Here is a 15690-nt window from a genome sequence, read left to right as displayed (position 1 = left end):
CTTGTGTTGGATTGCAACTTGACGTGCGATTGTGACTCTTTTTTCTTTCTCCTCCATTCAAAATGTTGACCCGAGCTGAACATACGAAAATACAACAGAATTTACTAGCACAAATGTAGAACACAGTTTCAAGAACCATGATAAAACGAAAATGCAGTTAGTATTAACAGATAAGAACACCTTCTCTTTTCAACAGATAAGAATTCCATCTGTATATCTATCCACTTGACCACTTTCATACATTCTGAGGGAGTTTGTTCCCTTCAGCTTCTGTACACAGTTCCTATGCATTTTCTATCTGACCAGTAATTCACATCTATGATCCATCTTCACAGTAAGACTGAACAACCTAGTACTACAGTATAGTATCGCACTCTAAACTAGAGATGGAAAGGAACAAGTGCCAAAATTCAGAGAATCCCATCATGGGAAAGAGCGTAGCGAATTGGGTTTGCCTTATGTCTCATTACCCGGGAAGCCGTGTGACCTGACTGAATCGTGCCACATCAGATGGAGCACCGCTATGACCATCCATTTCCTACTCCTAAAAGCCAAGCCAAACCAAGCACAAAGTTTACCCGTCCCAAGTGGTTGCCAGGGGGCATTGCTTCTTCACAGCCTCTTCTCTCATCGCAGTCCAGGTCACTGATTACGCACACATGAACTGCCACCACAAGCAGGACCATCGGATCTCCAAACTGCAAGGCGGAATCAAGAAATACAGTTAGATACAAGTACAAAACGCCACGCTTGCAAATAATAAATTTAACAGAATGGGTGATGGCGTTGTAACATGGTTAGCCATACTAGAACAGTTCAGAGATGGGGCATTGACATGTTGACATGTATGGCTCTGGTGTACGACCAGATACACAAATGAACAACTAGCAAGATGTCAACAGTTAAAGTTTCGAGTATTTTTTGGGTATCTGACGCATATGAACAGCTAGTTATGGAACAATTCAGAGATGGGGCAATCACATGGGGGTTCATTGACTCTGGTATACAACCAGATACAGAAATAATCAACCAGATACTGATCAAACTATTCAGTGGGAAGCCCAACAGCAATAACCTTCTAGTCCTAAATTTTATTCTACCAAAAACTCCTTTAAACATGAAATATATTACCAGTCAATACACTAATAAGTAGCCTGATCAAAGAAGATTCTAGTAAAGTATCTTCAAAAGTTAATTACTTTCTAAGTGGTTGCTTGACTCAGAGGTTTCATCACCGAGTGGTTTACACAAGTCAATGTCATTGTTTTAATAAACCTTAAATGGGCTAAACTGCTGAGGCAATGTTAGCATTGCCAAAGAAAGGAAGAAAACTGAGGTGGCCATAGCCATCAATTTATCCTTTGAGTCCTATAGGTTTCAATATAATTGCCAGGTATTTTTACATCTGGAAGAAGGTCTACCCTTAGCAGCTAGGCTCAGACAGCTCAGCTACAGTTGCTCACTAAACAAGTTAATCACAGGCTGCTGTAAATAAATTAAAGGAGGCAAGAGGGATGGAGCCAGAAGGACATACAAGACAAAGGAAGGTTACTTCAGTCACTCATAGGTAGATACACCTCCTGGGTGAAAGAAGAATGGAGTGCCGAGTTCGCTGGGATAATGAGCATGAGTCACCGTTTTTGTCTTCAGACAGTAGACTTGTACAGTTTGAGGGGCATCATCCATCATCGGCTCAAGAGCAATATACAGGCTATTCCTATTGATTCCTGGATAGTCCCCAGAATTCAATGTAATGGATTGATTTTTCCCCAGAAATATGGCCCAGCCACCAAGCTCGTCAATGGTAACCAACCTTGTTCGCTCATCTGTCTGTTCAACCCTGAAGACTTGAACATACTGTAGATTTCTACCCAATGCAATGATTAGTAGCTCACTGTTTAGCTCTGCAAGAAGAATATGATCAGGATTTCTTTCATTTGGCAGAAGTTTCCTGATCTCATCTGATCTTTGTTGTGGTCCGATCATCAGCAGCTTTGCACTTTTCTGATCAAGCTTGTACAGCTTGAACATACCATTCACTGCATAAAACTCATTGCCACATTGGCAAATGTCTCGTATACTTGTGTCAGAGCATACAATACTTTTCCAACTATGTTCACTTGCAGGCCTCCCGAAAGACAAGATGACCTTTCCTGGCGAATAAGCAAATGCTGGTGAATGAGATGCTGCTGTCATAGCAATCTTCAAATAGCTCTTCAAGGGTAATGGCAAGACCCTTCCGTCACTTGGATTCCAGAGAGAGCAGCCGAGAGGTGATTCCGATATAAGGAAGTCACCAGTGGATCCACAGAAACTGCCATCAGGTATCTTGGTTTTCAACTTTAACTCCTGTAGTCTATTTCCCTTGATGCTGTGAAATGTGCCTTCCACCATGTTGCTGCCCATTATCCAGGGCCGTGGTGCCAACACCTTTGGCAGCTCACTTAACCATTCAGTCGACACTAATCTCATCTTCACACGATCTGAGTCGGTAGATAGCGATCTCCATACTTGCCATACCACAAGTGGAGGCAGGTGGAGCCAATTTTCAGGACTGGAAGATTCTGGCTGTATTGAGACTGCTCTTCCTGGAGGGTGCAAGGACATCATCCATTCCTGCTCATCGAGATCTCTGCCATCATTCATGTTCAAAGCACTGTTCCTCCTTCCTGGGTGACTTGGTCGACTACTAGCAGCCTTGGGATGGCCCTCAGCTTGTTGAGTTTTATGCTTCCCGCAGTCGCTGTCAGTTGGTTTTGTAGACTCCTCAGTCACCGGCTGGATGGAAAGTTTGACAATCGGAGACTGCATATTAGCTGCCCTCTGTGGCGCTCCCTGTCCGTTTTGCACCATCTGCGCCACATCCTCGAACTGTTGTGGTATACCATTCAAGAAACCTTTGTTCAATTCTTGTTCATCACAATTCCTGACAGTGTTCTCCTCAATCTCCCTGACAGTTGCAGCAATTTGAAGGTAAGAATCCTGTAAGGACAGATAGTTCATGTTAGCTAATATCAACAGATATAAAAGAAAGACTTGCAATTGTCAAAATTAGACATATGTTAACCTATGAATGTTTTATGATTCTTCGCGGGAAAAAAAGGTGTAGCCATGAATACTTACAAAATATCATCCATACCCATTTAAATCAGAGCATACCCGGGTGCCTATTTTGTTTTAAGTACAAGTTATCGATACCAATTGTCAAAATTATACTTTGGCTCGGAAGTTTGATAGCCTATATGTCATCACCACTTCTCAGAATATAACTGTACATACACAGTAGTGTCTGAACGAATAACATGCCTATAGTTTAGAAGATCAACCCATGCATTTCATGGGCTAGACTCCACCACACTTCTATTAAAACCAACTATATATAATTCTCATTGGTAACCCATGGTGCTCAAAAGAAACAAATTTAACATAATCTGGAACAGTATGGTATCAACAATTGTACTAATTTTGTTACCACATTATAGTTGTGATCTTCCCTTATTAAAACGTATACATTTAAAACAAAGTATATCTTCATTCCACAACATATTATTGAGTTGCATCATATGGCATGTACCACATGATATGCTTGATCAAATCAATGGTAGCAGCAGGGGGGGCCTCACTGTATGAAATGCAGACCAAAAAAAAAAGAACTATCGAAGTAAAAGCCAACAATCAAAAGAAACAGCATGAAGACTAATCAGTCATTGTTCTGATACAGGAAAATCTCTTAAGATGGCTGAAATACTACCACTACGGATCTTTTTGGCAAGAGAACATATAATTTTTTCTGCTACTTTTGCTACACTCAACTCACCAGGCCCGCAGGCCGCCATGGCTTTGAATTTCTTCCACGCTTGGATTCTATACGCTTATAAGAAAAATCCACCATTTATTAATTTGCCTCCCATCCAAGCAAAAACACCCACTCCAGCTAAACCTAGAGATGAACAGCGAACAGCTAAGCATGGCATGATTTTTTTCGTCTACTGGTCCATTTATCTGGTCTAAAATTTCTGCACCTATGCATTTTGCAGATCAGAGTACAAGGCTCGTGTCCAAACAATATCATCACCCCGACAAAAGAAAATTTCACACACCGCGATGGATCTTGGGGAGGATCCAGTTGGCCAGACACTAAGAGACGGATCTTGGGGAGATGTCAGATAACAGAGCTATTAACCCCACCAAGTATCTTAACAAGAACGCAGAGTAAGAACCTAACTCGAAATCGGTAACTCCACATGTCCCAAGAACAACTAAATCCCAATAAATGATCTTGTGACAAGAACGACCCACGCACCTGAGAAAGCTGCACTCGTATCCCAAATGTCGGCGGCATGCGCGGCCGCGCCATCCTCGCCTCCGACCGCATCTCCAAGGGGCGCGTGTTGGTGCCCCTCTCCCTCGACTCCGACCGCATCCCCAAGGGCCCCGAGCTGGTGCCCCTCTCCCTCGACTCCGTCCGCGACTCCGAGGGCCTCGAGTTGGTGCCCTTCTCCCGCGACTCCGTCCCCGTTCGCCTCTTAGAGGGAGAGGCAGACGGCAAAAGGGTGGAATCCGCTGGGCGCTTGCCGCCGTTTGCGGGGCTCTGGCGAGGACCCGCCATGCCCGTCGTCCTCTGGGTTCTTCTCTTCTGCGGGAGTTGTGATTTTTCGAGGGGGCGTTGGATTTTTTGAGATGGAGGGGGGATGGGATTGGCGAGGAAGAAGACGTGCGAGAGAGGAAGGGGAATACGGTATGGAAGGGTGGGCAAGGAGGTGAGACGGAGATAGCCTCAACGGATACATTTCAACCGACACGTAGCCGTAGGATTGTAGAGCGGTGGTCCAGATCAGTCCTCGCTCTTTTCCATCTATTTTGCTCCTTGCCTATTATTTTGCACAAAACTCCTCCTTATTTCTTCCTATACTAAAACGAATCCAGCTCCTGCTTGTCCTGTACTCGGTGGCTTTTCTTGTTTCAAATTTCAACCACCATATTTTAGTTTTTTTTTCACGGGGACAACATATTATTAGTTGCCGTCCTGCATGGTTTTTTCAATGAATTTTATGTGAAACATAATCTCCTTTGATAAGAGCTTTTAATCCGGAAAGTGTCTTTGGCACAAGGACACGAGTGCTCACTTTAAAAAATATACATACTTGTGGGTCTCCAAAATTTTGAAAATAAATATATAGTTAAATATGCACATCCTGAATGTTCACCAGAAATTTCATTTAAAAATACACTGTATTTTGGGCTACACTAAAAAGAAAAAATTTCGTCAAAAAAGACGAATTTTTGATCTTATGCACAGTCAAAAATTTGTTTACTTTACTATAGCTCAAAACCGAATGGCTTTTTTACCATAACTTCACACGGATATACGGACATGTACACATATTCCCGAGATTTTTCTGGAATTTTTAAACTCAAACGAACATTTCTTTTACTTTCTTTCAAAATAAAGGGAGCACTGGTGCCCATGTGCACCAAATCCCATCTCCTTTTAATCGAATATTTACATTTCAAATTATTATGTATGTGCTAATGCATTTTCCAGATATATTTTCATGTTATCTTTCAAAATAATGATGAATGCATTCCCCAGATAGAAGTATATTTAAGAAAAGTATCATGTCGGCAAACAGAAAGGTACGCTTCCCTTGGAACAAGCGTAATAGATTATTGCTTGAAAAAATAAAGATGTCAAAAATAGCACCAGAACTACAAACGATAATTTTAGCATCCGGCAAATGCCACTATGAGCTGACCGTCTCAAATGCTTATTTACAAACAGAATACTCACTAACAAGTAACAATACAATGGTACTGTTGGTGAAATTGTGGTCAAGGAGGTGCTACAGGTGTTGCGAGGCGGCAGTATACCGGAGGGATGGAATGAAACTATATTGTTGTGCTCATCCCAAAGGTTCAGAACCCGGATCGTCTAAAAGATCTACGCCCTATTAGCGACTGCAATGTTGTGTACAAACTCATTTCCAAAGTTATTGCCAACCGTCTCAAGATCATTTTGGGAGAATTGATTTCGCCTACTCAATCGGCGTTTGTTCCGGGGAGGTTAATATCAGATAACACTATACTAGCCTATGAGATGTCACACTATATGAGAAGGAAGAGAAAGGGGAAGGATGTTTACATGGCACTTAAATTGGATATGAGCAAGGCTTATGATCGGGTGGAGTGGCCATTCTTGGAAGGTATGATGAGGCGCATGGGTTTTAATGATATGTTTGTACAATTGATCATGAAGTGTGTATCAACGGTGTCTTATTGGTTCCGTATAAATGGTGATCTTACCGATTTGGTTCAACCGGGTAGAGGATTAAGGCAAGGGGATCCTATTTCCCCCTACCTTTTCCTTCTTTGTGCTGAGGGTTTTTCGGCTCTCTTAACAAAAGCCGAAGATGATGGATTAATTCGTAGTATCAAGCTAGCACCTAATGCACCTCGGGTTAATCACCTTCTGTTCGCTGATGATTCCCTGGTGTTACTTGAGGCAAATGTTCAAGGAGTGGAGACCATAAACTCAATCTTGCAGATTTATGAAGAGGGATCTGGACAAATGATTAATAGAGAGAAATCTTCGGTTATGTTTAGTTTGAATGCTAGCCCAAGCATTAAAAATCTTCTATTGCAAGCCTTGGGTTTGGGTGCTGAGTCTACTAATGGAAAATATCTCGGATTGCCAACTTATATTGGTCGTTCTCGGAAAAAATGCTAAGATTATATTGGTCGAATCTTGTCCCTAATATATGCAAGATGGAAGGAAGGGATGATGTCTATGGCTGCTAAGGAAATATTGATAAAAGCTGTAGCCCAGGCTATCCCCACATATGCAATGGCATGCTTCGATCTCTCAAAATCGTTGTGTGATGATATTAGTCAATTGGTTTGTCGCTACTGGTGGTCACAGAATGATGATGCGAAGAGAATGCATTGGGTAGGATGGGAGAAGATGAAGTTATCCAAGGAAGAGGGAGGTTTGGGGTTTAGGGACTTACACTCTTTCAACCTTGCGATGTTGGCTCGACAGTGTTGGAGATTGATACAAGCCCCTAAGTCTCTTTGCGCCCAAGTGCTTAGAGCTAAATACTTCCCAAATGGTGATCTTCTTGCAGCCAAACCAGTAGTGGGGATGAGTTATGTGTGGAGAAGCATTTTAAAGGGCCTGGAGGTGCTTAAAGAAGGTCTTATTTGGCGAATTGGTGATGGGTCGAATGTGAATATATGGAAGGACCCTTGGCTACCGAGGGGAGTCACTCGACAGCCCTCGACACATAAAGGGGACTGTGAATTAGAGATGGTTACTGAACTGATCGATACATCTTCTTTCTCATGGAACCAAGCTCTAATTACTCAGCATTTTCATCTTGATGATGTTCCGTTAATCCTTAGTATTCCACTACGCGCTCAGTCTGAAGACTTCATCGCCTGGCACTTCGATGGCAGGGGGCTTTTTTCTGTGAAATCGGCATATAAGGTACATGTAGAGATGCTAAAACGGGAGCAGTCGTTTCAAGTTGGTCAGGGCTCTGTAGCTATACCAGTAAGTACCGAGGTTTTCAAGAAAATCTGGAAAGTGCAATGTCCGCCAAAGACTCATCATTTCTTGTGGCGATTAGCTCATAATAGCCATCCACTGTATATGAATATTGCACGGCGTGGGGTGGAGTTAGACACGAGATGTGCAGTGTGCCACAAGTTTTTCGAGGATGGTGGTCATCTATTCCTCAACTGTAAATTTGCAAAACAGCGATGGCGGGGACTGCTTCTGGAGGATGTACGTTTGAAGCTGCTTCCTTGTCAGTCGGCTTTGGAGATGTTGGAGGAGGTTTTAGACTTGCCTGAGAAAGACAAGCTATTGACTATTGCTTTTCTGTGGAACTGGTGGCAAGAACGGAACAGAGGGAACCACGGAGAAAATTACCAGAGCATAGACAGATCCAGTACACAGTACGTCGACACGTTGATGAATGGACCACAGTAACTACGATAAAAAAAACCAGGTAGGTTGAATTGCCAATTGGAGCAATAGACCTGCAATGCAAACTGATAGTTAGAATTAATATGTCAACTTCAGTTGGAACTAATTCGGGTAGATAGAGGTGAATGAATATTAACAGTGAACTTCCCTTCGCCCTCAGACTCCATTAGTGACGCCAAATAATGTTCGCTATAATAGCAGACCACAAACAACAGTTCTATGATCATTTCCTTCCTACAATTCTGAATATCGTGCAAACATACATTGCTTTATGCAAGAGAAAGAAGTATGCGTACTTTAGAAAGAAACATGTTGAAGAAACATGTAAAAAGACACAGCAACTTATCATACGCTGAATGCAAATTCTTGCTAGTGTTGCATGGTGCGTATTAATCATCCTATACATGGTGACATCAAAAAAAGTTCACCAAAACGCACAACACAGAAATCCACAAAGAGGGCGCAGTTATTTATGTCCTAGATAAATAACACACTCCTCCTATAGGACGATCCTCATGGTGGCTTCATCGTGCTCAGGGAACTTCTTCACCACCTCAGCGCAAGTGTAGTCGAAGATGACCACATTGTAGTACAGAGCTTCTTGAAGATGAGGAGGTACCCAATCTTGAGATTGTGAGCAATGGCAAATGCTGGCCACCCCTGATCCGGACAGGATTTTCCATCCACATCCTTTGGCTTGATTGTCCCAGTTGCAGCCAGTGGTCGTCTTGAGGGCGATCTTCCCTGGGACCCGGCCCCAAATATGGCATGAAGGCATCTAGGAGAGGTAGCAACCCCAACTCAGTTGCTATCAGCACCTTGCAGAAGTGGGTAGGGGACACCTCATCATGGAAGTGGCCAATATTGGTCGGCCTTCCTCTTTCCCTCCTGTTGGAGCCCTCTTCAGCTACCTCCACAAGGACTCCTAGATATAGAGCCTACCAAAAAAAAAAAAACCCGTGGTTAGAAATGCAAGAAAAAAAGAGTATCACAACACCCAATTGATAGAGTTGGTGCTACTGGAACAAGAGGAAATGCATAACCAATGTGGTTTACATACATTCTGGTACAATAACACCAGCCTTATGATTACGTAGTGCTACATTTTCATCATTGGCTCATACAAACAGAATGAACATAAATAAGAAAGTGCCTCATATAAAAAGCACACAAGATGCAAAGATATGGTTCTACCGTACCAAGAGAAATGCCCAAGCAATGTGCTTGCACAATGCACAAGGTACCATAGGAACATCCCTTGCACTAATATTGTGCCATATTTTAATAATTGGCAAAGAAATGAACATAAATAACATAGAGTCTCATAAAAGTAGCACACGCAATGAAGAGAGATGACTCCATATATAGTACCAGGAGCAATGGGCTTGCACATTGCACAGGGTACCATAGGACCATACCTTGCACTAAATTGTGCCACATTTTAATCATTGGCATAGGAAATAAAACAGTGAAATCATAATTGAGGACTCATAGTAACATAGTATCATCAAATCACTGAGATGATCCGACATTGCCAAGAAACATGCAAAACCAATGTGGTTTTACAAAGCACTAGGTAAATGCAGATTATCACATTAACATAGATAGTGCATCAGTTTAATCATTGGTCATTGTAAGAAAGTCAGCAGCCTCATACAACAATGACACAACACTCAAGAGATGATCCCTTAGTACCAGGGATCATGGAAAAGTAATTTCCTATGTGCACAACACTTTATACAAGAGGGCATCCCTAGAACTTGGTGCATGTGGCAATGGCATAATTTTTGGACTGATAATCATAGGCAATGGCAAAAAATAAATACACTGTGCCTCATATAAGAAATGTGTGTGGAAAGACCAATCGTAAATGTCATGCAACCAATTGGGGACCTTTTACACGCACACATCATGCATAATCATCAGCCATATGAAAAATTGTAACCTTAAACAGTAAATTTCCCCAAATTCGAAGCAGATCTAACTCTAATAAGTCAAACTCATCTATCTTTAGACAGTAACGAGTTACCAGCAATGAATATAGACCCAAAGCGAACAATCCGCTCGAGGTTGAACAGTACACAATCAAGATAGACCAAATCGGAACATCAAAACGAGGAGCTATGGATCTTGACTACATTTCATCTCTTACCCCTGTACTAAGCTCTCTAATGAAGATCTAGTGTACCATATGGTTCTGTAAGGGTGGGAGTAGGGGCTTACCGACATTACTGAGTAGATGAAGCAGTTGTGGCTGGCGACAGAGGTTGTGGTGATGCAGCGTTTACGACCGGTCGGAGTTGCGTCGGCGGCGAGGTTTCCATCAGTGGTGAGGTTGATGGTCGGTGGTAGAGGAATCGCCGTGGGAAGAGAGAATAGTGGGAGGAGGGAGAGTGAGCAGTGAGGGGATCTATGTCGCGTGTTCCCGAAGGGACGCAGGGTCTCCCTCCCGTTCCCCACTAATGCGTCCATTTTATATAGTGTTTTTACTTAATGAATGCATACGTAGACTTACGGACTTCAGTATTTTATCGTGCCAGGGCACACCTTTTATGTCTTTGTATGCAGAAAATATAAAACTAAAGGATAAATCTCATACGAGGCAACTTGACCAAGTATGGGATGAAATATGATGATTAAAAGCATTAAACGCCTTTCCCGTGAACAAAGAATTCGCTGGAATTGAAGAGAAGGAGAAAAATCACGTCTAGGAGGTCAAACTCACCTTAAAGAGCAGTAGTACGGTCGCAAACGACCGTACCAAGCCCTCCAGAATTCGGTACGGCTGCGGAAGAAATATTTACACCAACCAAGTGGAGGCAGACTCCGTAACGACCACGGGTACGGCGTCAAGCGACCGTACCCGCCACCATACCATGGATCGTTGGAACCGCCCTTTCAAGTATTTTAACCCCCGCGGTATCGGATTTCTAAAGGACAGACAGAACAGCCGCCGTTAGGCGCATCGCTGATTATCTGGACTAGTTGTGGTTGTGAGTAGTGTGTTGCCTAGAGTAACTCAATGCACACTAATATACGGAGCTCTGCCTTCACAAAAATACACATGTAAAGAACATGCACACCTAATCAATTCAGAAATATGCTAGTGGCAGAACCATACTTCCCGAGAACGTTTTAGCCCTATTGCAGTTCCAATCACTTCACCACCCATTAATCTGCTCTAATTTAATTTATTGCATTATTTTATTTACTGTTTGTTCACAATCACCATCAAACACTTTCAACACTTTCTTACTTGTTATTTAAAGACAATTTGCAGGCATAAACGAGGAGAAACGATCAAAGCTAAACACACGAGAACATTTCCATAGCTCCACCGTGGTTCGGTACTCTTACTTCGAAACTAGCTATAACAACCCTGTGCACTTGCATGCATCAATATGTGATGCCGCCGCCGTGCTTGCTCCCACATCGAAGACCTTGCGTCCAACGGCGGCAGCCACCTCGCGCTCGATGGCGGCAGTGCTCTCCCTGTTGCGTGCTCGTCGGCTGTGGCCTCCCTCGCTGCATGCTCTGCAGCACCCTCCCCGCTGGATGCTCTACGGCGGCATCGTCCCCACGCTTGGTACGTGGCCAGAATCTGCGGACTGCGCGAGCCCACCAGTCAGGTATGACGTAATCACTCTCGAGCTAACCCTACGTCAGCAGCTGTCCCACTCACAGGGAGTACGTGCGCCGAGCCGGGCGGGCCTAACCCGGGGAGCAAATCGCCAGAAGGGGCGTTTATGCGGAAGTCCGTCCCGGGAGCATCGCTGGAAGACCTTGGGGCGCCACGTGGTGAACAAGCAGCGTGGGGTCCGGCTGGTGCAGCGGCGTGACGCGCCAGGAGGAGACCTAGGGCGAGCGGCACCCCGTCGCAGACCGGTTGCGCCACCTATCTGCCACGGGTGGCACGTGTCCGCACACTTGGAGCGCATGCACCGGGACAGGTGTGGTGACCCCTTGAGATAAAAGGAGCCACCGGTCCAGAGAAGAGAGAGAGGAAAAGGAAAAGAAGGTGTGGAGATAGAACCCCTGAGGAGATGGAGAGGAGGCGAAAGAGAATAGGAGAGGTAGCTGAGCTCCTGGGACGCACCCTTGCTCCCCGAGCGATCCACCAGATCCACCGTGTATCCGTCTGTACACCCATATAATTCCAGATCAGACATGCAGGACGTAGGGATCCATCTCGCGATGGCCTGAACCTGGGTAAAAACCGTGTCCGTGTGCCTTGTGTTGTGTTCTTTCTCTTCGCCTGCATCAAGTGGGGAAGTTAGAATCTCCCGCGCCCACTGCCAAACAAATTAGGGAGTAGGACGTCGGTCTCTCCCGGTGTCCGCGTTTTGACACACGACATCTGGCGTGCCAAGTAGGGGGGCGTGCGAGATCTGCTTCACCTCTGCATCAGAAGAACCTCTTCCGCGTCGGCGCGATGGCGGAAGAGACGGGTCTCGAAGAAGAAACCCCAAGGGCCAGGGTTTTCGCCCGGTGTGCGCGGTCCCTCTAAGGCGTTGGCGGCAGCCAGTGCCTTGATGGACTTCCCGCCCCCGAGCGGAACCCCGGCCCACGAGATGTGGCGCAATCAGATCGTCTTCCTGCTGGAGGCCGCCCAGTCGCCAGCATCGGAAACGCCCGAGCCCCCTACTAGCAAAGCTGGGCCCGCCGGCAACGACATTTCGGGCCCCAGCTCTGCCGGTCGAGATCTAGGACCTCAGGCACCCCCTGAGGTCCGGCCGGCGACCGTGGATCTCGCCTGTCCCAGGGGAGGCAGGTGACCTCCCCAGCCAGCAAAGATCCCTCCCCTGGACTGGGATTTCGGTTCGGGGCCCGGGGTGGGAACTCAGAAGCGCAAGTTCCAGGAGGAGCCCCGGCTCACGAAGCAGGTCCCCCTTGGTTGCATGCTCACCGCACCATTACCATCGGGGCCCACCTCTCCTTCGGACAGGAAAGGGCTCTCGTGGAGTTCCTCCGGAAGAATGCGGATGTCTTCGCATGGGAACCGGCTGATCTGCCGGGTATCCTGCGGGAAGTCATCGAGCATCACCTGGCTGTGCGTCCCGACGCGCGGCCAGTAAAACAGAAGGTGCGCCGACAGGCGCAGGATCGTCATGACTTCATCGTGGAGCAAGTTCGCAAGCTGAAGAAGGCTCACGCCATCCGAGAAGTGCTGCACCCGATGTGGATCGCGAATCCGGTTGTCGTCCCGAAGCAGAACGGATCCAAACGGCTATGCGTGGATTTCACCGATCTGAACCGCGCCTGCCCGAAAGATCCCTTCCCGCTTCCGCGGATCGACCAGATCGTGGATTCCACGGCCGGATGCGATCTCCTCTGCTTCTTGGATGTTTTCTCTGGGTACCACCAGATTAAGATGGCCAAGGAGGATGAAGAAAAGACGGCTTTCCTCACACCGGAAGGGTGTTTCTGCTTCACCAGCATGCCCTTCGGTTTGAAGAATGCCGGAGCTAATTTCCAACGGGCCATGAGGGCCTGCCTGGGAACCCAGATGGGCCGCGACGTCGATGCCTACATCGACGACATCGTCATGAAGATAGAAAAGGGAAGAATCTGGTTGGTGACTTGCAAGAAACCTTTGACAACCTGCGGAAGATCAGCCTGAAGCTCAATTCGGCTAAGTGTACCTTCGGGGTACCCTCTGGGAAGTTGTTCGGTTACCTGGTCTCGCACCGGGGGATCGAGGCCAACCCAGATAAAATCAAGGCCATCGAGGCGATTCCCAGCTCGTCATCAACCAGGTTCTCAAGGAGTACGATTGCCCACGCATGAGGGCACACGTGGAGGAAGTGCGGAAGATGGAGCTCAAGTTGGGACTACAAATGGAGCACGTTCACCGGGGCAGATAACTCCGTCGCCGACGAGCTCTCGAAGATAGCTACTCAACGCGACCCGACTCCCCCGGGAGCTTTCGTCGAGCGGCTTACACATTCAACAATCGACCGAAGACCTGGGGAAGGCGCCCCGGGAACAGGAGTATCGGGCCAACCAGGACGGTGCTACCCGGGGGGAGGGCAGTCATGGCCGCCGTCCCGGGTGAACCGTCTTGGGCTGATGACATCCTGTGGTTCCTGCGCTGTCAGGAGCTGCCGGATGACGACGGGCTTGCCGAGCGCGTTGTACGGCAGGCCAAGATGTACGTGCTGGTCGATGGAGAGCTTCATCGACGAAGGGCAAATGGGATGCTGCTCAGATGCATCTCTCGCGAAGAAGGGTTGGAGCTGTTGGCTGACATCCACCGGAGGCTGTGCTCCCATCATGTCGCTTCCCGGGCCCTGGCTGGAAAGACGGTACGGCACGGTTTCTACTCGCCCACGGCCCTTTCCGATGCCGAGCATCTGGTGAGGACCTGTGAGGCCTGCCAGTTCCATGCCAAGAACGTCCACCAGCCTGCTCAGGCCCTACAAGTTATCCCGCTCTCTTGGCCGTTCGCGGTCTGGGGTTTAGGGTTTAGGGTTTGGGCACTTTCCGAGAATATTTCCTTAAGGACTTTTTTGAAATACGAAAACAGCAGAAAACAGCAACTGGCCTGAGCATCTTGTTAATAGGTTAGTCAATGAAATCATCCGGAAAACGAAGTAAAACATGTAGAAAACATAGGGTATTGGATAGAAAACAAGCATGGAGCATCAAAAATTATAGATACGTTTGAGACGTATCAGCATCCCCAAGCTTAACTCCTGCTCGTCCTCGAGTAGGTAAGTGATAACAAAATAATTTTTGAGGTGACATGAAGCCAACACAAACTTGATCAACATTATGTAAAAGCATTGTAAGCTGAGATCAAAGTACTTTAACAAAGGCATGATAAATATTATTTGAACTAATGTAAACTTAGCAACTATGTTGCACATGAAAAGTAAACACAAATAATTGATAATGAGCAATAATGCATTGAAGGTAATACGTTTGTTTGATCATAATGAAAAACATAATAAAGTGGTATTCAGCTTGTCCTTCGTGGAATAGCAAAACATAAATGCCAGGACACCTTCAAAGTTCAAGTGGTGACTAGATACAAATAATTTTAGAACAAGCAATACCATAATCATAATCCAATCAATAATAAATTTTGGGACTATGCACATTATACTCAGAATGACAACTATGCTCTCTCAATTGGTGCATAAAGTAAGAAGGTGAAGACTCAACATAAAAGTAAAAGAAAGGCCCTTCGCAGAGGGAAGCAGGGATTACTCATGTGCTAGAGCTTTTATTTAATAAAACAGAGGTATTGAAAATATAATTTTGAGAGAGGTGTATGCTTATGTCAACGAATGCTATTAAATGACTTATCATCTTTCAATGTTTAGTGGCTTCAAGAGCGACTCCCATAGAGAGAACAATAAAGTTCCTCTTCTCCTTTTGTTGCACAAGCTAAGTTCATGATTTCTCAAGTCCATAGTGTGACCTTTGCTCTCGTCTGGTGGTCATACATATGAGTTAGGAAATTTTCGATCCAAAATTAAGCTTTCTGTTTCTCAAGCTAGCTGGCTCTTATGTACTGTCGAGGTACGTATGCGCCAGTGTGCTTGTAACAAACACAAACAATGGTATTTGCTACCTAGCTTCCTGCTTATTTTCTTGACACCCTCAAGAACATGGTATAAGATGCTGCCGATGTAGTGGTTGTAGGCGGTGGAAAGAAAGCTTGGACTGATGGGTTAGATTGATTACTAAATTTG

General features: G+C 45.6%; 1 protein-coding gene across 1 annotated transcript; it reads right to left on the bottom strand.

Annotated features, from left to right (window-relative positions):
* Positions 1 to 141: 141 nt before the first annotated feature.
* LOC104585472 lies at positions 142 to 4752 on the bottom strand. The gene is made up of 3 exons (XM_010242345.3): positions 4304 to 4752; positions 1535 to 2982; positions 142 to 698 (listed from the first exon to the last, which is right to left on the bottom strand). Exons 1-2 carry the CDS (start codon positions 4607 to 4609, stop codon positions 1558 to 1560), a joined length of 1731 nt encoding a protein of 576 aa, XP_010240647.2. The 5' UTR covers positions 4610 to 4752; the 3' UTR covers positions 142 to 698; positions 1535 to 1557.
* Positions 4753 to 15690: the final 10938 nt, after the last annotated feature.

This window comes from Brachypodium distachyon, chromosome 5 (assembly GCF_000005505.3).
Source record: "Brachypodium distachyon strain Bd21 chromosome 5, Brachypodium_distachyon_v3.0, whole genome shotgun sequence".
Classification (NCBI taxonomy): domain Eukaryota; kingdom Viridiplantae; phylum Streptophyta; class Magnoliopsida; order Poales; family Poaceae; genus Brachypodium; species Brachypodium distachyon.
Note: the sequence above shows the minus strand (reverse complement) of the source record. Positions and strands in the feature narration are given on the sequence as shown.

What these genes read in the sequence shown, in the direction of transcription:
- LOC104585472 (XM_010242345.3), bottom strand. Translation starts at nt 4,609, where the DNA reads ATGGCGGGTCCTCGCCAGAGCCCCGCAAACGGCGGCAAGCGCCCAGCG. An exon ending in TACGAGTGCAGCTTTCTCAG is followed by an intron (nt 2,983 to 4,303) that starts GTGCGTGGGTCG and finishes CTGTCCTTACAG; the next exon opens with GATTCTTACCTTCAAATTGC.